The sequence below is a fragment of the Hippopotamus amphibius genome, chromosome 13 (genome assembly GCF_030028045.1).
Source record: "Hippopotamus amphibius kiboko isolate mHipAmp2 chromosome 13, mHipAmp2.hap2, whole genome shotgun sequence".
NCBI classification, from domain to species: Eukaryota; Metazoa; Chordata; class Mammalia; order Artiodactyla; family Hippopotamidae; genus Hippopotamus; species Hippopotamus amphibius.
Genome location: NC_080198.1, coordinates 67,666,254 through 67,689,939, shown reverse-complemented (window position 1 = coordinate 67,689,939; position 23,686 = coordinate 67,666,254). Strand labels below are relative to the sequence as shown.

The following is a 23,686-nucleotide window of genomic DNA, read 5'->3' as shown; positions in this document are numbered from 1 at the left end:
TCTAGTTTACAAATGAGGAAAGTAAGGCACAGAAAAGATAAGTGATTTGCTCAAGATGACACAGCTATTAAATAGCAGAATCGGAATTTTAACCCTTAATCTTTAACTCTTATGCCATCACATAAATTAATAATACAGCTAGTATTTTATATAAATTAGGTTAGACTTTCTAAAGTTACTGACAAAAACTCTGCTTCTTGCAATTACAGCTGACATTCACCAGATCTTTCTGACTGGTAGATTGAGCCATTCTTTTAGTTATCAAAGCTCATCAGGAAAAAGTCAGGGGCAGGTTAGGAATGTGTGTTATATCTCAAAGCAGATCCCAAGTGGATGCGAATGCTGACATAATATTAAACTATGCCTTAAGAACTACATATAGGTAACCACCTTCAACAGTTAGACAGGAAAAATAATACTGGCAAAATATCCCACTACACTATGAGATTTAACTACCAATAGTTAGATTCAATGAGCAGAGCAGCATAAATAATACTGAAGTGTACTTAAGCAAAATATTTTTCATTTAACTAAGGAAAACAGATGAGTTCTTTGCATCTGCTTCTTTCTTTATATTCTAACACTGAATATCATTAAAGTCCACTTGGGTTTTCTTCAAACACATCAAGGAACATGAAGACAACTGTTAAAGGTTGATTTTAAGTTGACTTTAAAAGGTGCCACAAGGTAGACAGTCCATGAAGCTAATTTATTCATTCATTAAATAGATATTTTTTATGCACATACCATCTTCTAGTTAGTGTCCTGCACTTTGGGAATGCAGTTGCAAATAGATTCACAAAATAGATCACTGCCTCTTCAATTTTACTAGTGTAATGAGAAAGACAAGAAAACGTTGACGAAAAAAACACAAGATAATTCCAGATACTGACATTGTAGAAAGAAAATAAAACCAGGAGATAGGTTTAAGAAAGACCTCTGGTGGGAGTGCACAGGCAAAGGACTTAGGAAAAGGTCATTAGGAAAGGCAAAAGAATTGAAGGAAGGTAGTTCCTAGATGCCAATTCAAGCACACTTTTCTGTAACCCTTAATCATTCAATTGGAAGCATTTTAGCTTACTGGACTTGAAATAGGGACCTCCATATTCTCACTGCTAGCACACCTGAAATAGAAGAAGCTTACAAGTATTTGAAATATGCAAGAGGGGGTGTGCGGATATTTAGGAAAGAGCTCCAGAAAACTGCAGATGGTCTTGCAAAGGCAGCCGGTGGTAATGAAAGGGGACATCTGGATGCCACATGGAAGAACCAGAGTCTAGCCTGGTCCCCAGACAAGTTACCTTCCATCTTTAACAAAGAAAATGCATTAACAAAGAAAATTTAACAAAGAAAATGACCACAACCATCCACTGGCACGTATGGGCAAAAACAACAGGAAAAAAATCTGACTCCAGTTTAATATATGCCATTAGTATTATAATTTACTGACTACCATTATTTTGTGCAATATAATTAAACACATCAAAAGAATTCCAAGCCTCACTAAAGGATTAACATACTAATATCAAAACAGTATCTTAAAATTTGTGAAGCGAATTCAGGTTAGCATGAATCTTCATGATAAAAGGAAAGATCTTAAAGCCACTAAATCACTGAACATCTATCTATTGCTATGTAATCACCCCAACTGTTCATCTTGAACAAATCCTTTCTAAAGATCTATGTTTACACAACACAGAATTAATAAAGTAAAATCTTGCAAACTTTGACATGGATATCTTAATATTCTTAAATTTAGACCATGGATTTAATTTAAGATATGAACTTGATCACTTTCTCAGAAGCTCTGAAATCAAATATTATTTCATACCACTAAACACACTGAATACAAAAAACTTAGCAATATGGACCATAATCAATTTTTTTTAAAGATTCTTTTTTGATGCGGACCATTTTTAAAGTCTTTACTGAATTTGTTACAATATTGCTTCTGTTTTATGGTTTGGTTTTTTGGCCAGGAGGCATATGGGATCTTAGCTCCCTGACCAGGGATTGAACCCACACCCCTTGCATTGGAAAGCGAAATCTAAACCACTGGACTGCCAGGGAAGTCCCTTTACCACAATTTTTAAAAAAGTGTACAGCCAATGAGCACTATACTTTGAGAGACTTTTAAACAAACAGAAAATTTTAACATATAATGTATGTTTTAAGAAATTCTGATTAAAATAAAAACAGACTATTTCCAGAAAGCATTTTAATAATTTTAATTCTGTCAGTATATTTTTAAAAACCTATATAGATTTCAGAGAACTCCCATAAATCTCTGAAAATATGAAAAAAATGTACAGAGAAAATGAAATTTAAGATGGAGTAAGGTCACACTTATTTTTGATGAATCCAAATTAAATAATGTTTAAATAACTAAATTAGATAATGTTTAAGGGTTTTGGAGCCATAGTTTTAACTTGTACTTTGATTTTTGTAACAAAAATCAAGTTTTGGACACAGCAACTTTCAAATGAAAAAACAAACCTCAGAAGTATATGTTTCATGAAAAATACTCTACAATGGTTCCACATGGTTGAACTTTAAAATATATATATTATACGGGAAATTCTTTAGAACTTTATATTTGCTTTTCACAAATATCACGAGACTGGCTTATTCTGCTATTGTGGACTAAGGAAATTGTTACAAAAGACCAAAGTGACTCATTCTAAATGAAAATTAAACCAAACATATAATTGTGTTAGCATTACCCAATCACTTTTTCCAATTTCACAATTCCAATCCCCTCAACCCATGGAGCATCTTAATACATTAGCAGCACTCCACAGAGAGACAGGAAATGCTATGCTGACCAATGGGAGCAGCTCAAGTTCATTCTTGGTAATTTTCTACGAATTGAAATACTTTTTTTCTGCTGCAAAAAGAGTCACAACACCCCACCAACCTCACTGAACCTCACACTGTTAGTGTTTAGAATGCTCCTATTAATCAAATTCTGAGGAATTTCACTTGCCATCTTCAAAAAAAGGCAACAAAACGCTGAACTTTCCATTTTCAGAGATACTCTACTTTTAAAAGCTTAAAGAGTTTACTATTGTAAGGACGTGGGCCATAAAAAGTAAAAATCAAAAGATGACTGAAGGGAGCTTTACTTTTCAAAATACTTTGGCCACCCGAATCAAAACAAATTGAGTCTTTTTTAAAAAATGCAAGTTTCTATGGAGCTCCAAAAAAGTAAGAGATGCATTATTTTCCTTAAGAATCTTCAGTTATGGCATCCCTCCCTCATTTCTGAAAAGATGCCAAATCAAGTGAGGTGGGGTTCATTTGGAAGAATAAAAATAAAAAAGTCACGTGCTCACTAACTTTCTAGTCTGAAATAATAGAGTCAGACGTATTTATGAATTAAGGGCAAAACAAAAACAGTTTACTGATGCAAACAAAATAGGATATGAGATGCAGAATAAAAAAAGAGTTAATGAATACTATAAAAATATAATGAGAAAAAATAAAAATATAATGAGAGAAAGTAAAAGTTTTCCTACTCAGGATGCCCGGGCTTGGGCCGACCAGCTATGTAAATGACACCCATTACTTGTCATTTGTCTGAAGGGAGCAAGACACCTTCCTGAGGTCCTGGATGTGAGCACGGACAGAAGCAAAGTGGATTGTTTCACAAACAGGAGAAACATCAGAACAATCCCCAGAATGAAAAAAGTTTTAAAGGTTCTGACCAAGAAAGAAAAACTTCTACATGAGTTCTCCGCACTGCTACGTGAAGAGACACTTTACAGTAAGGTTGGTTAAGTAAAGTAAGGTAATTACTGATTTGGTTTTGTTGTTAGGGAGTCAGCCTTTGGTGGGAAAATAATTAATCTTTTCACCCAGTGGTTTTCCATTTTTAGGAATTTCTACCGGAAGTTTCATTTAACCCAGTATTTACAAGCATAGTTTGTGAACTGTGGTCAGGTAGTGATGAAGCAGTTAAACCTTAGGTGCCTGCACACAGAGGGGTTTTCCTGCTCAGAGGGCCAACCAGGAAGAATCAAGAGTAGAAAACTGTGAGCAGCAACAGAGACAGAAAACTATTCTCATCCTAAACCTAGAGCAGCTATAAAACCTTCCCCAGGCCTGAGGCACAATTCAGAGCCACAGAAAAATAACAGAGAGAAGCGGTTCTTGGGGGGAGACATGGTAGCAATGGTAGGAGAAAGCACATGTCAGAGGAAATCAAATCTCCTTCAGTTTCCCTAAACTAAAGGAAAATGCTATGTTCCAAATTTAACAGAGGCAGCTATTGATAACATCAGCTAATAATTTACCAATAAAGCTGCTAAAAATTGCTGCATAGGCCACTTCCGTTTCTGAGGATCCCAGTAGATCAAAAGAAAAAAAAAGGAAAGAAAGAAATAATAAAAACAGAGTTACATAAATGATGGTATATTTTAGATGGTCCATCTCATCACAGTCTCTGTGGCTGTGTTAGTAATTCATCTGATGGCTGCTCATCACACTATATTCCAGGAGAATGTCTCCCTCCCTCTTCCCTGTGGGCCCATGTACCAGCCTCTGACTAACCTTCACATAAGCATTATAATTTTTCCATCCAAAAACTAGGGCCCTTGATATTTTTGGAAAAAAGTAAAAAAAAAAAAAAAAAAAAAAGATAATCACGTCACCAATGAAAGTAAAACTGAATGTCTCCCCCTCTTAAGTTGTTATATATGCTTGTTACTAGCCCAAAATCAACCAGGGAAGAGATAAATACAGAAAAGACGGAAAGATGGTTTATTCCACTGATGTGGTTGATCAGAAATTATCTGAAATATCAAAATCACACTGAGAAAATAAGAATCATACATATAGTTCAAGACTTTACCTATGAGTTAGGACTTTGGAGGGAAAATCTGAAGCTCTCAGTCTCAGTCTCTGAAGTATGATGGGGGTAGGGAGAAATCTTTTATTTCTATGCAGATTCTGCACTAACTTCTGTTAACTCTTAGATTACATGTGGGTAAAAGAATATTTGATTTAATCTGATGTTACTAATTAACCACTTAGAAAATAAACGCAGCAAAATAAATTCCCTCTCAACATATAGAGGTTCTCTAATTATAAAAATGTGAAAAATATTTAACTTTTCATTTGATTACGATGACTGTTAATTGTAATATTTTTGTTTATGACTAATTGTCATTATTGTCTTGCAGTTACTTATAATTATTTACAGCTACAGTTTTTATAACTTTGGATAAAAATTCTACAAAGAATGAAAAAATTCCTTTAGAAAAACTATTAGAGAAGAAAAACAGTAGCTAAAATCCAAGTATAATCAAACCACGATATACTGATTCTTTATTTCTAAGATGATCACTGATAGTTACCAAAAAATTAAATATTTCCTAAGACAGTGATTTATTACTACATTCAAATAACAGTGTGTAAGAAAACCTAGAACAGAAGGGCTAACACAGCCGGTATCTATTAACACGGAAAGTTGGTTGGAACTGTAGGCAAGTAATTAACCTTCTGGCCCAGAGCTTTAAAACCCCAAAAGCAGTTCCTAGAATTTCTTTCATAATTTATGAACGACTGATGGAATTCGTGTCACAGTCTGTGGATTCCCTCATGGAATTAACCCCGGTTCTCGCTGACCCTAAGAAGCTATAAACCAACGGGAGAATGTGCTCTACTATTTCAGCTGACCCACGGCGTGCCATCTCTGTCATTCCAGCATAAGAAACTGGATGATAAATTACAGAGGTGCCTGCCAGGCACAGACCTAAACATTCACCTTCACTAACGACGATAGCAACACACGGTCCATGCACCCTCACTCACCCCAAACTGGCCTGTTTGACAGCAAACCCTCATCTGTGTTCTAGAGGTGATCTATATGCTGCTGCTAAAGGTTAGAAAAAGATGATGAAGACGACACTGGAACCAGAGAGTCAGACAATATATTAAGGGCGTATGAATACCTGTGATTAAATACAAGTAGGGATAACAAAAACAAAACACACAGCACAGCTGGCAGCAACAGCTCACATTATAGCATGCTTACACCGCGCTAGGCACTGTGCAAAGTTCTCTGCCTACACTTTCATTTGTTCCTTGAAACAAGGCTATTAAGTTGGTGCTGTTATTACACCTGTTTTTCAGGTGAGGAAACTAAACTTTGAAGAGGTTAAGCAACTTATGAAAGCTCATAAAAGGAGGAAATCAATAAAAATGGACTTTGAAAACCTGTAATCTAACTCTAGGATCCATGCTCTGGATATGAACCAGGTGTAAAACAATAAGGTATCACAGATGGCTGATTTGTGGTGCAGAAGTTTCACATTTAAAGTTTCATATTTAAAGACATCAGTTGACTGTAAGTAACACACTACATACCCTCCAGCGTCCAAGTCGAAATTATTATCCTCAATTGGTTGTTGATCAACATGATAATATCATCTAGCATTATGCATTATGGAAGGAATTTATGTAATTCTAGGGCGAGTTCAAGAGTCACAGTGAGGGTTGGGAGGCACGGTAAAGAATAAGAAATAAAAAATACCAGCGAGGTGATACACTGGGAAAAGCTTACGCCTTAGTTTAGTTCTAGATGAACCACACATAAATTATGTAACCTTAGCACATCGCTGTGTTTTGCTGCACATTAGTTCAATTAAAAGGCTTGAACTAGAAAACTTCTGAAATCCCTTTCTTTTCTAAAAGTGAAGATTATTATATTTTGATAATCTATACAAGCAGATGTCTTGAGCACACTTGCCATGCATGTCCTTATTCTAATCACCTAATTATGAAAAATGCATGGACTTTAGAAAGTAGAAAGAAGGTGTGTGAAAAATGACATTTTCAATGTTAATGGAAAAACGACAGTTTTGCCATACATCACCCTAGCTGTACAATACGGCAGCAATGGCAATAGGAGAGGGAGAGGCAGTAGACAGAGAAGAAAGAGGGTGAACCAAGGATACAATTTAAGGTAGCAAAGGAAAAAAATCAATAAAAACATGAAAGAACTAGAGAGATTTTTAAAAGGTAATTTTTAAACACTATTAACAAAAAAAAAGGCAACAGAGATATAAATACTAAGATTCCTCCCAGCACCAAAAGATGGGTAGTAATCCAACAGCTAAGTGACCTCTGCCTTACAGAATGCCCAGTCATGAGTCAATAAAATAAAACCTGTCCTAAGAAAATTAACGCGAAGAAAACTGCATTTAATGTTACATAAAGCAATACTATCACTGTACCAAATAGGAAATAATAAAAGATACCAACTGGCAAACTGAAAGGAAGAAACATAAACTGAAATCGTATTTCCTGTTCATAAAACTTATTGTTATTTGATGTTACAAAAAAGAAAACTGACTTCCCCAAATGCTGATGGACAGTTTGAATACCATAAAAACAAAGCGACTCCTACAACATAATGGGAAAACGATGAAGAGACTATTACCTCTATAAAAACCTCAACACATTGCAGTGTATTCAAATGGACATCCATATCACTGAAAGGCTCAACTATCACTTAATAATCATTTCCCAGAAATAAAAGAAGTAATCTGTCCAACTATATGACATTCTGGAAAACAAAAAATTATAGAGACAGTAAAAACATCAGTGGTAGCCGGGGACTGAGAATTGTGAGATGAACAGACAAAGCAAAGTGGATTCCTGGGACAGTGAAAACACTCTAGATGATGTCATAATGGTGGATACATGTCATTACACATTTGTCCAAACCCACAGAATGTGCAACACAAACACAGAACCATAATGTAAACTATGGACTTTGGGTGATTATAATGTATCAATGTAGCTTCATCAATTGTAGCAAATGTACCACTCTGGTTAGGAATACTGACAGTAGGGGAGACTATGCACGTGTAGGGGGAGGAAGTAGATGGGGAAATCTCTGTACATTCCTCTCAATTTTGCCAAGAACCTAAAACTGCCCTAAAAACAAAGTTAATTTAAAAAAAAGTATCTGGTGACACTAAACTTAACCATCATTTTCTCTGTGTTATTGCCCGCTATAAAGATGAGTCAGGACCAGGAAAAAAAAAAAAAAATCAAAACACCAAAACACCTTTCATTTGGCTCTAAAGCATAAAACTTTCATACTACAGAAATGATATAATACTTCCAGAATTTCACTCATCTTCTACAATGGAGAAGTTATAAAATTTTTGTAATTTTTTGGTACTAGTAACAGCTGTGTAGCAGCTACATAGCTGTGTAGAAAAAAAAAAAAAAAAACAGAAGAGATAACACAAAAATAAAATAGAATTTGAAGTAAAAAGATTTGGATCTTATTACTTTGACTGGATAGGTCATTTGCTTCTCTGAATCCCAGCCTCTTCATCTAGAAAATGAGAATGATATTAGAAATCTAACATACTTACTATGGAAGGATTAACTTAGAAAATATTTGAGAAAGCTTCCCTCCTTCAATAAACTTGATTAAAAACCTGAGCCAGCTCTGCCCCGCACTTCAGCTTAGAATCTAGTCAGGGAACAGATAAAGTAAGTGTAATATCATAGCTGAGAAGAGATATTCATTTTTACCAAACAATGGGAGCCCTCGAAATCTCTAGCAGATGAGAGGCTACATAGGGCAAGAGACTATAGTACACCACACAAATGTCTGTAATCATTCCAGTTCCCATAGAATCAAGTCATCAGCGAAACGGATGGGGCATTTGTCAGGGCTAGTATTCCTCTCTGTTTTTTCTAATGACAGTTTAAAAAACTATGCAATTCCAAGCTAAAAGGAGTCACAGTAAATCTGAGTGCTGGTTGACTAATATTGTTCTTTGTTCCTTTATTGAAGTGTTGTAATTTTACAGGCATTGGTGAGCTAGGTCTTGAACCATGTTGTTGACTATTATGTTATACAATCTGTTTCCCACCAACTGCATGAAGAAGCAAAGAGGTGAAGAACGAAAAGAAAAGCAAAAACCCTACCTGTATTGTGAGTAGGCCCAGCTGATAGACTGAGGAGTTTAGCAGTTTTATTCTTTGATGCTAACATTTCTCGAAGTGAATTCCAGAAATTTTTGTCAGTATTATATGAAAAAATGGTTCTATGGTCAAATAAATTTGGATTCCAATCTGGGACTTCTCACTCTGAAGCCAGTATCCTTCCCACTATCCTACTGGTGCTGCAGTCTATTTGTAAATACTTTTATTTATTCAGGAAGCATTCACTCAGCTCTTTCTCTATGCTGGGCAGTGCTCTGAATAGTAAACAAGCAAGATATCAGATATGGGCAAGGCTCTAAGGAAGCAAGAATCTACAAACTACTGAAGAAGTGCCAGCATCTGAAGGGTGCTGTGTGAAGAGACGTACACGACAGAGCATGCCAACCTAGTAAGAGGGGAGTGAAGCGATGGGCACGTAACACGCCCGGGAGAAAGTAACATTTAATTAGAGACCAGAGGGGAGTGAAAGAAGCCCATCTGTAAAGGAGCCTGGCATGTCCAGTGCAAGGGACAGTCATTTGCACAAGGTAAGGGGAAAGCACTGAAAAGTTTTAAGGAGGATAACAGCTTGACTGGGGAAGCCTCATCAATTCTTTACACCTTCGTTTATAAAGAATACATATGCTTTCCAATGTATTTCGGAAAAAAACTTCTGAGTAATCCATGAGAACTGCAAATTTTCATGGAATTCCTCTTTTAAGATGACTAAGCATGAACTAATGTTATTCTGCTTCTTCAGGAGAATCCGAATTCTCTCTGAGCAGTACAATTGTCAGCAAAAAACAAAACAACGAAAGTCTGTTTTGTTTAAAGAGTACAGTCCTCCCTGCTGAAGGAACTAGGCTCTGAGGGAGGTGTACACAAGACGTGAGCTATGAAGCCAGCTGTTCAGGAGACAGATCTCAGCTGCATGTAGCTGGCATCTATGTCATTCCATTGTTCTCATCGGAGTAAAACACTCCCACTTTTAATTATGAAAATTATGAAAATTTTCAAACATGAAGAAAAATTAGAAAAATAGTACAATGAACACTATATACCCTCACTTAGGTTTAATATTACCATGTTTGCTTTCTTATTCTCATTTCTCTCTCTTCAACATATATTTTTCTATGTACTTCCTCTTGGCCCATTTGACAAGATGCAAAGATATGTCACACCTAAATAATTTGGCATGAATGTTCTGATAATAACAGTTACCTGCATAATCACAGTATAAGATTAACATACTTTAAATATTTTTATTATACAAGAAAATTATTATAGAAAAATTAGAAAACACGGAAAATCATGAAGAAAATTCAAACTATTCATATTCCCAATGCAAAGAAATAACCAGTTACTAATTTAGTATTTAACCTTTAAAACCTTAATATAACAATGTTTTATCCTTACAAAAATATACTATTTTGTTTTATAACATCATTTTCATGTTAACTAATACATATTTATACAATCATTTTTATTGTTTATATAATATCCCAATTTATAGATATACCATAATTTATATAACCAATCTCCTGAATGTTGGTTATGCAGGCTCTATTTCCAATTTTTTGCTATTTATAAACAGTTCTTCAAGAAACAGGACAATATTTTTAAAGCAAACTTTATTGCCTATAATCTCTTTTTGGACTTACTAATCAAGCACACTTAAGGTTTATGTCTAAAAAAGAAGGTAGTAATAATTTTAACAGCCAAGGACAAGTTTTTGATGTGATATGGTCATTTAAATTTGTGAAAGATTATTTTGGAGGTCATGATGGTTTAATTTCAATAAAGAAAGTAGTGAGACATACATAGTTCAGATTTTAAAATACCACCAAAAATAATTTTTCCACCTGAGTTCCCCTTTAAATACTTATTAAAAAGAAAGGCTTAGTTAATCAGGAACATAGCCATCTAAACTGCATTTTTCCAAAGGTAATATATGAAGAAAATTCCATGATTATGCCAGACATTGTGATGTTAAATTAGCTCCTTATCAATAGTCAAACCAGATTATGTTTATAAACTGAGTTATTAGAGTTTCAGCGTATTCAACAATTTAAGATCTTGATAAAGTTGAAAGAAAGAAAAGACATTGAATCTAAAATTCTCAGCATGCTGTCCAGTAAGAAAGAAAACCAAAGAAAAGGAGAAAGAGATAAAGTGAGAAATTATATCATTCGATAAAGCCTTGCCACCCAAAGTTAATGAATACCATTCACTGATTCATTTACTTTTGGGAAAGTAGTCTTCAGTGGCAGTATTAGAGAAGACTTTCAGAGATTATACTTATAACAATTAACTGACCGTCTACTAATACTATGAACCAGGACTAAGTATTTTACAGACATGATTCAATTTATTCTCCACAAAGGACCTATGAGGTAAAGTGGATTCAAAAAGGTTAAGTAGTTTGCTCAAAAGTGCACAGCTAGTAAGTTGTAGAGGCCAGGATTTGAATTCAAAACAGTTGTTTTCAAAGTGCTGCCCTTTCCATTACCCGAAGTAGGCTCCTGTGGCAGAGGAAGGTAGAGCAGGAGACACTGGGACTCGCTTCTACTGAGCACGGCAACTCTCTAAGTAGGGAAAGTTATGCAATCTCACTTTAACTCAGGCTTCTCCAAACCCCAACTAAAGGATTTCAAATATCAGGAAATAGCTTACTGGTAGGATAACTTTTTAGAAAGGCTCTGTCTTTTGGAATCTGCAGGCAAATTTGAGAGGTAAAGTCTGCAGCATACCTATAAATATGCCCAACGTTGGAAAGCTTTAAATGGTTTTCTGTTTACAATCATAAACATAACACATCAACCCAACAGCAAACAGCACCTATGAAAGTGCACCATTGGCACTCCTCCTACTCATCAACTGCCGTTTTAAAATCCAGATTTCAGCAAAGGCAAGGACAATGGACTTTAACATGTTTCAGCAGCTGTAGAAGCAGCAGCTTAAGAATTTATCAAAAAGAGTAACAGAATCAAATGAGTCTGCGCAATCAAATGGGAGAATGGTACCAGTTGAACAGGATGGCCGCCGTCAGCTGGGTCCTTATCTGCACGGGCAACACATTCTCCTCTGCATCTTCCACCTCGCCTGACCTCAACACACACACACACACACACACACACATACACACACTCCTATTTGCCTAGGCATTTATCATTGGCTGGGGGTGCATCTAGAGCATTGTTTCCCAAAATACAATCTGTGTGCTCTTGGGAGTCCCCAAGATTCTTTCACGAGGTCTTCGTTGTCAAAACTACTTTCACAATAATACTATTATGCTATTTTCCTTTTTCACTGTGTGGATTCTGCACTAAGGGTATACAAATAACAGTGGGTAAAACTGCTGAGCCTCGGTACAGATCAAGACAGTGGCATCTGATGGTACTGTAGTAGCCACTGTATCTTCACAGCCATACACTCACAATAGAAATACTTGCCAATTTCACCTAAGAATGTCCTTGATGAAGTAAAAATTATTAATTTTATTAAACCCTAACTCCTGAGTATATTTTAATATTCTAAGTTATAAAATGGGAAATAAGTACTTGGAATGCATATTGATATATTAAAGTTGTCTCAAGAAAAAGCACTTGTGTGATTGAATCATGAGCTGAACTAACAACTTTTTTTCATGGAATACCATTTTTACTTGAAACAAAATGACTGACAGACAAAATGTGGTTATTTAGATTTGGGTATTTGGAAAACATTTGGTTTTTGAAAATAAAAGAAGCCTGTCATTTCAAAAGAAAGGAAAGAAGGAAGGAAGAAAGGAACGAACGAAGAAAGGGAAGGAAGGATTTCTTACCAAACATAAGAATTAGAGCAGTCAAAGCAAAATTCAGAATTTTAGAAAACCTGTATGTGCTCGCATGTGCTTGAAGGCTTCAGAATCTTTAGACCTGTCTAACGAGATCAGTGATGACATTAACACATGTGGAGGATCCACGTAACTCAGCGAGCCAGTATTTTCCAAATGATCTGTGCATCATGTTACAGAATCATGCATGGGTAAAAGATCATTCAAAGTGCAAGACACAACAATGCATTTTAATGTAACAGAACAGGAGAAACTCATGGAGATGATTTTAAGTTCCATAATACAAGCCTTTAAAAAAAAAAAACTACCACTTTTTGAGTTTTACTGTATAACAGATAATAACCAGAATTATTTACAAAGGCCAGTTAAGAACGCTCCTCTTCTAACTGCATATCTATGTGAGGCCAGATTTTCTTCAAATTCTGCAATCAAAAGAATACGCTGCAGCAGGATGAATGAAGAAACAGACATGAGAACCTAGCTGTCTGCTCTTGAACCAGACAATAAAGAGACTTTCATAAATGTAAAACAATGTCTCCCTTCTCACTAAATTATCTCTGATTAGGAAAATGCAGCTACTTTCTATAAAAATATGTTGTTGATATTAACATGTAATGGGTTCTTATTGTAATTTTTAACAAATTAATAAATACTGTTAAATGTTCTCAGCTTTAATTTCTAAAATAGTAAACAGGTACAGATATAACCCACACAGAGGAACGCTTCCCAGGGTCCTCAATTATTTTTAAGATGATATGGAGTGTTGAGGCCAAAATGTGAGCACCACTGATCCAGAGGGCCCTGTTTCTCAGAGTCTGCCTCAGCTGTCTGTCCTGACTGTCCCCACCCCATCTTCACTTAGGGTCCTCGCCACTTCCCTGCGTGCTCCCTGACAAATGCTTCCTACACAATAGGTTGTGACCCCGTACCTGTGTAAATTGCTAAGCCTAGTGTGGGAAAGGGTTGAATTAAATCACGTGATTTCGTAAGAAAAAATAGAGAAAAAAATGAATTTATAGAAGTCAAAACAAGGAGAGCTTTACCATCACAGAAACAAAATAACTCCATAAACCCATCTGGTCGCTGAGCCAGGTTGCAGGTCGGAAGGGCAAATGGATGCACACGATTTGAAGACAGGACAAAGGGAATAAAAGAGAAGCAAAAGCAGCGTCAGCCCACACAGGAAAAGAAATCCATGCCAGGACTATTACGGAAGCCCACATACCAGCAACCTGCCAGGTCTCCACAGGCACCAACACTGCTTGGCACCAACACTGCTTGGCACCAAGCACTTCGAATACAGCCCCAGCCACGCTGCCAGGCAACTGTCACCAAAAACATAGGCTTCACATCGAAATAACTCACAGAAGAATTGTAAAACGTGGAAATGAAATGAGTCTGATTTTAAACAGAAGAATCTAGTTATAAATAAATAAATAACAATTGTTAAATAAATAATTATACAACTATTTGTGTGGACATACATAAACACACAGGCCGCCTTTATATTTTTACTTTATTTATTTAAATGTATACGTTGGCTGACTGTGCCTTAGCTCTGCTGTCTGAATTATGTGGCCAGTTTTCTTGATCAGAAGCCAATAGACTAGAACCTGTACAACATTTAAATAACCAGATCATATAAAGAATGATTTGAGTTTTTTAAAATATTCTTCAGATTACACATATTACAGAACATAACATAGACAACAAAAAAACACTACATATATTTAATATTTTTATCAGAGAGATTTCTTGGAGCTCAAAAACACTTACTATTGCAACTTTGTAGAGGATAATAATCATTAAAGGTTTAGAAGGAATTACTAGTTTAAGTTTATTCTTCTCCACTGCCCATCCTTCCTACAAGTAAAATAGAATGCAGGCACATGGAATTCTCAAGGATGGAATTATTTTGAATAAACAAGTGTTCTGTGATTGGATTCATCTTTTCTATGCTGAAATACGTTTTAATGCATTCTGAACAATAATGACTGCCTCTTAAAAACACATGATACCAACCATAATTTAATTACATGATAATGTCTCAGGGCATTACTATAAAATTATTACTACGATAGACAGAAATAATACTTTCCGCATCTCCTACTTGCCCTCCTTCCATATACAAATTCTATGCACAAGCGCACACATACAGACATACAATCTGCGGAGCAAACTGTAAGTTACATTTTCAAGGTGGCACAAAGACGTTGTCTAAGAACTACTGATCCAGAATGGAAGAAGGCTGTTGATTTCACTCACCCTTACCCATCTCTGCCACAATTCCACATGGCCCCCAATGCACAGAAGAGAGTGGTGCCCAGTGGCATCAAAGGCTACACTGTTAGGTTCCAGGGGCTGGCCTGGGGCCTCAGAGCTCTCTCTCCTCTTCCTTCATCATTTATTTGCCTCTTCTGTACAATCAGGACATGGTGCTAACAGTCTCTGGCACTGCCTTAAGTCCACCTGTCCTCAGCATGGTTCTCTGCTGCCCTTTTCCTTTTGCTTCTCTCTACTTTTCTTTTTGTTGTGTTCTGCTTCTGCCACACGTATTGGACTTTGTCCTGAAAACCTCACTTTCTCTAGATACTTCTAATCAAGAAGACTTCTTTTCTTCTTTAGGGCGCCCATTATTCTACAGCCATCATGTATAATGCTTGATCTGTTCTTGGTTATATGTTTCATTTGAAAGTATTTAAGAGGCTATTCTAAAATGACAACTACTAAGCTGACCTATGCTTTTCAGCTTTAGCCAGAAAATTTCCAAAATAAGAAATTATGCTGCATGCTGCATGTCTTTTTTCTCCACCTATGTATAATAACCATGGTATTGATTCTTTGATCTGCTTAAACTAACATTTCTTCATTCATAACACAGTTATCGTGCTAAACATTGAGCTAGGTGCTAAGGACACAATGATAAAGAAAGTCAAGTACTATGGCTCTTGAATTAAAAGCTTCAGCAAAAAGCTTCAGCAATGTAATCCAGTTACACAGTTTACCAAACATAGGCCAGCTACTGAGAACCGCTTAAGATTCACACACAATAATCTGGCTATCAAATTTAAGAGTATTCTTTCAAGTCTTTTCAAGAACTTCTCTACATGACAGACAAAACCCAAAGTTCTTTCAAGAATATGTAGTTGTTCATTCACCCTTCACTAGGGCACAGCCCTCTTTCATGGGAGAAATTACACATGAAGTTGTAAGAAATGAAGAAAACTCTCTAGGAAGCAATTCATGGCATAACAGATATTATGGTCACAACGTCCTTGCATTCAGTAAAATCCTGCAGCATTCGAGCCACATTCCAAGGATTTCTTACGTTTCAAAAGGCCACATTTAATGCGAGTTACGGAGGGATTTTTAAGAAGAGGCCCTTACCCTGCTATAAAACTGCTATTCCCTCTTCCATCCATTAGAATGGTATATAAAGTAAATCACAGTTATTTCACATTCAAACATTAATCAGTGTCCACTTTAGACATTTAACTCAGTTTGGGAAAGCATACTTATTCAAAATGTTTCTAGTGTAAGAAACTAGATGCTATAAAACTTTGTGAGAGAGAACAGTCAAGATTAATTCTTAATTTTGGAGTCATTTTGTAAAATTATAAATTCCTTATCTTGGAAGAATTTGACTTCTCTATGTTGTTGTTATCACCAGTTACAATCCACATACCTGTGTGGCTACGGATATGAACTCTCAGTGTACCACTGCTGGCAAATTTCTGGCCACAATATGGGCAGATTTTCTCCTTTTCTCCTGTATGTGTCTAAACGGAAAGGAATAAAAAGGGTTGGGACAAATATAAAGAATTAGGTAAAAATGATTAAGTGCCTCTGACAACAGTAAATCCTTTTTTTCCCAGGATTATGTTTCTTTAAAATGATTTAATATCACAATGAGATTTTAAACAATTTATCATGGGTATTCCCACTGGTTCAAAAAAAAAAAACTCTTAGAATCATGCGTTAGTGTTAATTTGAAAATAACTCTGCAGTTTACATTTTAAGCCTTTAAGGAGCCCCCATCCAAAAATGATTAAGTTATACAAAACCAGTATATGTTAGCAAAACCACATAATCAAAATGGGGCTACAGCTGCCCTTGACTGCTGCCAAGAAACACTTCCTTAGAAGCATTTTTCACATTCTTTGTGTGTATTTAACGCTTGAGGACAGAATTAATCTCAATAAAGTAGTCTGTTACTTGCATTATGTTTGTCTGACTGGATTGATTTTACTGCAAAGTAAAAAGGAATATAAATCTGATTCGCTCTTTAAAATCAGCAGGTGTTAACTGAACAGTCAATCTGAAAGATCACTGCTGCCTTCAACATACCTTTAACCTGGGCATAAAACAACCACACAAGAAAAGGTGAATGAGTATCATCAAAAGCCAGTTTTGATAAAATGTTAGAGAGTTCAAAGAAAAAAAGAGCGACCTCTCCCAAAAGAGGAGGCAGATGGAGTGTTTCAAACTTGTCTCACAATCTCATCAGGCAACCAGTGTTTCCACCAACATCAAACTAGGTCATTCCCATAAATGAGGGGTCAGAGCTACTTTTCGAGTCCCGTTGTTTTTCAAACTTAGGAGAAGGGAAAAGCAGGGAGAAGGAGGCAATTACTTCAGATACCCGCACATTCTCTCAAACTCTTTACAGAATTTTTAAATTTCAATGAGAACCTAAATATGAAGAAAAGCATACAGGGGATCACCTGGGTGACCACCTCTATCACAAAACAGAGCTTCCAGGACCTGTGTTGGCCCCTCTTTTTATGCAAATTGCTGGCAAGTGTTATTATTTGACTTGCCATGAACTAATGCAAAAAGAACAGGAAAGGTTTTTTTTTAAAACAATGTGTTTCCCAGAAGGGAAAGACGGGCTGCCTGGGATAGAGAGAAAGGGGTGGGGCAATTATGTCATCACCAGACAACCTTGAGGAACCACAAACTTAGCAAAACAGTCTCATCTTCCATATTAAATTGTTAGCTTTAACATAATCGGTTTATAACGTTACTGGTTGATATTTAACTTATAATTTTCATATTTCAATTATAATCTGTATTTGGATATACACTATCATATTTGTAATTTTTAAAAGTTAAAAATGAAATATCTTAGTCGACTCTGTCTTTTAGATTTTTCTGCCTTGAAAAAGATGTATATTACACTCAAGTTTGAGGAATACAGTCTAATCAACAGCCACACTAGCCAATGATACTGTCTACAATAGACGTCTCCTTGATTCTGCATTTGGCAGGCACTGAACTTTCCATTTTCATTACAAGTTCTTATACAAAACAGTTATACATTCTTTACACCTCAGTAAGAGCTGTTACTCCCATGGTCCACATTATGGTTCAATTTAAAGGAAATGGTGTAACATTTTAACATATAACAGACCTGTGTTCTTCTCACTCCCTGACAGAAGGGGCAAAATATGGCAATTCTTTCCTGATTAATGTAAGGTTGTTTAGAAATCGTATACATCTATTATTACAACACTGGATTATTCCAAACAGGCAACTACCAAGTTATGTGTAATATCTTTATAAAATCCACAGGATTCCTTTTGCTGCTGCATAAGTATTTCATTGTTCGCCTACTTACACTCAGTTACTTATAGTACTTCAGAATGTAAGTATTGAACTAAAGGACATTTAGGCAATATTAATTAAAAGAATTAAAATGCTCCTTTCGGCTTAACTCAAAAATATACATTATTATTAGGTACAGAATTTGATTGGCTGGTATTAAAAGACAATGAAAGTATAACACTAAAAAAATCCTAAATATGGATAAGAAAGCATGGAAACATCACTATGAGAACAATATTGGATAAACGTATGAGACAAAAATGAACAATGCACTGCAAGATATATTCTGTGACAACCTGTTATTGCAAACAACTATATCTTTCTGAAAACTCACTATACTTTCCCTCATTGATTAAAACACAACAAAAGTTTATTAAATTCACGAAAAAGAAATCCAATCAAAGAAATCTGAAAGATTATTCAGAGTTTTGAAAAGAGAAGACAGTATCATTATTACTGAACATTGAAGATACTCAGTTCAGTCCTTTTGAAACAGCTGTATCAAGGATAGGTACCAAAACAAGAGTCATAATGACAGAGAAGCCACTTCACATTCACTCAACAGCACACCCTGAGCAGCAGAAAACTACCACACTTCATAGTCATTTCTAAAGGCAACATTAAAACCTTCAACTGCATGAGCCATGATATGAATTTTGCTATTTTAAAAACATACTTAAAATGTATTTAATCAACAAGTAAAAATAACCTGTTGATGTGCTGGAGGTAATTAGCATATAACACAAATAACATAATCTGCAAATCACCATCAGTATGAACATCATTTTATTTGATTTAAGCAAATACTTATCAAGTCCCTGTTCTGTACCAGCTATTACCCTAGCTCGTAGGGATGCAAGATAAAGAAGGACCACTCTCATTATAGAAGAGGTCAGTCTAATAACTTGTCAATAAACATCTGAACTCGCTTTGAAAAATAAAACTATTAAAGCTCTACTCAATATCTTTAAAAAAGAAACCTACGTTAATCCAAAAATGTAAAAAGTCAAAACGCTCCCATTCATCTATCAGCATGGCTTAGGACTGTGTAGCCTCCACACCTAAAGCTAGGTTTGCTTTCATATGACAAATATATTCTCTTCTGATAAAATGAAGAAAACAGACATTTGCTGAGGAGCTGGTATCAATCATGGGTTCCTTATTTGCCATTTTTGAGCAAATATGTTGATAAATTCATATAAAATTGATTATCACATGATAATTAACACACAAGCCTGTACGGTTAAAATACGTAATCCATTCAAACTCAAAGGCTTGTACTTACTTTCTTATGACTTCGAAGCACTGAAGGTGTAACAAATGCCTTATTACACAGCTCACATCTGTACTTCTTGTGTCTTTCATGAACCACCTGGACATGAACATTTAAGGTATCCTTCCTTTTAAAGGTAGCATCACAGTGATGACACTTGAATGTCCTCTCACCTAGAAATGAAAAAGTGGAATAACAGAAACACATACACAACAGCAGGGTGCTGTTGACTCCCCTTCACGCGTACCAGATTTACTGTTGTTTTCTCCAGAAACTGAGCTTTACAGCTCTAACAATTTATCATAACCATCGAAGGTAATTTTTCCAACCAATTTTCAGTTCCATAATTGCTAATTCCCTATGTGCATCAGGCAGGGGGTGGGGGAGTCCTTTAACCTTCTTAGATTCTCCATACCTTTAACTGGAAAATGTGGGGGTTGAATTAGCTAATTTTCTAAAGGTTTTAAGAACTTTCTTTAAAAGTAAGTATTTCTAGGGGCAGGGGCTCCAGTTTGAGGGAAGTAGTACTTGGGACCAAAGGTCTCTGTTCAGCAGAGTGAGCTGGCTGTGGGGCCCTCCTGAGCTCCGCTCGCCCCTCCACTCTCCCTCTGGCCTTCAGGGGCAGAGGCAGAACTGGCTCACAGGCAGTACACTGGAGGGAAGCCCCTGAAGGCGGACATCAGAGCAGGTCCTTCCTCCCTGGACGAGAGAGGCTACAATCCCCCTTCCCTCCTCAGCACTATCTCAGGAACTGGGCCGGCAGGCCCCCTGATGCAGTCCTTGGTCTGCTGTAAAAGCTGGGGAAGGGCTTCAACTTTCAGGCTGTCAGGCAGTTTGGGGGCTGCCTCTCCAAGAGGCAACTGGATGCGGGTGAGGAGACCCAGAGTGGCAACTACCCTTTTCTACCCTAGGGCCCCTGGGTAGCTGGGAGGGTTTTCACCTTCCCATTAAACACCCTAGGCTTGCAGGAAAGCCACTCCAGAAGCCACATTTAGGGAGTTCATGGGACTTTTTAAACTTTCATATCATGCTATGTCTAAAGTCCATTTTAAATACATTTTAAGTGATCAATGTACACAATTAGAAGACAGTGATAGCTCCCAGAAAATTATAAAACTTATGCAGCCTCTATAAAGACAGACTAGTATCTGCATATATTTTCCCTTTTCAGAAAACAATTATAATAGCACAGATTCACAAATTATATTCACTATGAAACAAAATACGCAAGTAACTTTCTACATCTAAATAAAAGATTACCTCAATTTCAATGCTCTTTTATATTTCCTCCATTTTAACTAGCATAAATTTAGGAATGTGAAGATCCTACTATTTCTTCACATCAAATTTAAGGAAGGAAGAATTCGAAGAATGAAAATAAAAAGGAGAAGGCAAATTACCCTCCCTTTGTCTTCTCAAACAGAAGTGTGGCTCTTTAAAGTTTCTTAAAGGAAGTTGTTGAGTTGTTGAAATTTGATACTTGAAATAAAGTCACACCAAACCATGCATGAATTGTGTAGATTCTGAGAGCTGTGTTTATACTGTTGCCTTTGTGCATTTTTGTTGCAGGGTGTTACTGTTGTCACATAGTTTGTATTCACATATCTTTCTAGAGTTATTTAAAATTTTATTTGCATAAAATGTATAACCAGTGAGAGTAAAAGACACTTGACATAAAATTGTAAATGTTAATAATAGCAAATCTGTTCAAGCACTGGAAAAAAAATACTCCAAGATTGCTCCTATCAAAGTATTGCCATTAAATCATTAAGTGAATCAAAATACTGGTTCCTGTACAGAAATCTCAAGCTATACCAAGGGAGTCCTTAACTTTCTTCTTTCATATTTAATTCCAGATTTTTTTTAAGTTTATCAGAACTTTAAAATTCTTATATGAGATTTTATTTGATTTTATCAAATTTCTTTACCTTCTATTTATCAGGATTTTTCCCCATCTTAAAACCAAGAAGCTAGCTAGTAACCTGCCTTCTGTCTTTCAGCATATTAGGAAATAACAATAATTTCCAAAATAATTATGACAACTTATTCTTCATATTTGTAGCCACAGTGCTGATGTAAGTTTCTAAAACAAACCTCATGTTTTGAAGTGAAATGTGTTTTATATTGTTTTCATGTTGTATTAGACAAGATATAGTCTTTGTCCTCTCTATTCTAGCCATTTTTGGTTTTCCCACCCTTTCGTTCACTAGCCTTAACTGATGTTTACCTTAAATAACACATTTGCTCATTCCACTGCCAAGTTGACTTTTCTAGCTAAACGTCTTGATGTGGCTTCACAAAGCCTCTGACTGATGTGATCAGCAGATCAGCATTACATTAAACACAGAATGCACAAGCACAGTCTACACTCAGTCACTTCAATCTTACCTCTCACGTTGATGAAAACCAAAAAAGCTGAAATCAAAAGTATTCGATTCTATTAAAAATTCCTTGCTGTTATTAAAAATAAAATTTCACCTATCAAAAAAAAAATTTCCTGAGCATCAGACTAAGTTTAGCTACGTACGTCTTAACGGTATGAATGAGGTTCCCTTGTCTAAATGCCTATTCTAAAATCCCTTCAGCTCATAATAGTTATTTTTCTTCATCAAATGACAGTGATACGGGATGGAAATTCCTGCTGTTACATGACAAATTTAATTTCTGAAATGCATAGCTGTTCTTTATAAGGAAAATGGGAAATGGTGCTAACAACTTCTCCAAACTGTAAGGTGAATACAGAATGGCATACGATCACAGCCCTATATTTCCTACCGGAAAAGAGACAATTCATCACAATCACTACCACTCAATCAATATAAAAACTTCAGTATCTTTATTATGTTGCATTTTAGTTATTTTGACCTGACCAGAGAAAATTTCTTCCAAGACACTATCTTATCTGTACAATCAAATGTCAAGACTGATTGTTTTGCTTTCCTCAGAAATATTAAAAATTTAATCAGCAGTAGAAACTATGTGTTAGAGGATGTTCTACTGATTAAACAACTCAAATTAAGACCAAGAAATATATTACTTATACCATTTCTATTTAACTTTAGATACAGTAAAGTAGTAAATCTCTGGTTACTTCAACATCTGAATACAGAACCCACTTTAAAACTCCATTTAGCAATAACATTTTCTTCTCTGAAATAAAATGACATGGCTATAAACTGTGGTATTCTGAAATCAGCTCTCAGTGTAACTGCTAGATAGACTTTCACAGTATGGACTTGAATGAGTTAATTCTCTCCCCTCCCCGCCTCCCCAAAAAAATGCCCTTGCCCAAAGAAGTAAGAAATCAGAGGCGGTGTAGCAGCCAGGAAAAACACCGGACTAACAGAGGCTTGGATGCTACCCCCAGTGCTGTGCAACCCTGAGTATGTCACTGTGCTTCTCTGAGTCTCAATTGTCCCAATTCCCCTCAAATGAAGAGCTTATATTAGATGTTTACTCTGATTCTTTCCAATTTTAAAAGCCTGTGAGCTAACAAAATCATGCCAGATATCTGCATGTTTTAAAGAGTCAGGCATGTTTCCTTAATCATTTCATTTAAAAGGAAACAAAAACATCTGTTTCAGGACAAATTTCAAAGATACTTTACTGAACACGACATGTTTTTATACACAAGCTTTAAACAGTGGGAAAAAAATGATATAAAATGAAATGTCTCAAAAAATGATTAATCTTACTGTGGGAAAATTAATCAAGGATAAAGGAAGAAAGGGTGAAAGGCAATTATTAGTCCTTTTTAAGTTTAAAAGCAGATTACATAACTACTTATAGGCCTGCTTCTGTGATGTCTACATTTTCAAAGCTTACAAGAACAAAATGTGAGCTAATCCCTTTGGTCCTCAACTGCCCGATTGTGACTTACTGTTATGTATGAGCAGGTGCCTCTGCAAAGAAAATGGGGTCCGGAACAAAGCTTTACATTCCTCACATTGGAACGGCCTCTCTTCAGAGTGGGTCTGCAGATGAAAGACGCAGTGAGTCAGGAGACTCTAGAATCAACT

The 23,686-nt window shown here is 35.9% G+C and overlaps 1 protein-coding gene across 1 annotated transcript in view; it reads right to left on the bottom strand.

The window, feature by feature from the left end:
- PRDM5 (PR/SET domain 5) overlaps positions 1 to 23,686 on the bottom strand; it is a 207,029-nt gene that overhangs the window by 50,802 nt on the left and 132,541 nt on the right. The window contains exons 11-13 of the mRNA XM_057706946.1: positions 23,548 to 23,641; positions 19,680 to 19,840; positions 16,473 to 16,566 (exon numbers count right to left, since the gene is read on the bottom strand). Of these exons, the coding sequence (XP_057562929.1) occupies positions 16,473 to 16,566; positions 19,680 to 19,840; positions 23,548 to 23,641 (349 nt within the window). The remainder of the gene's footprint in view (positions 1 to 16,472; positions 16,567 to 19,679; positions 19,841 to 23,547; positions 23,642 to 23,686) is intronic.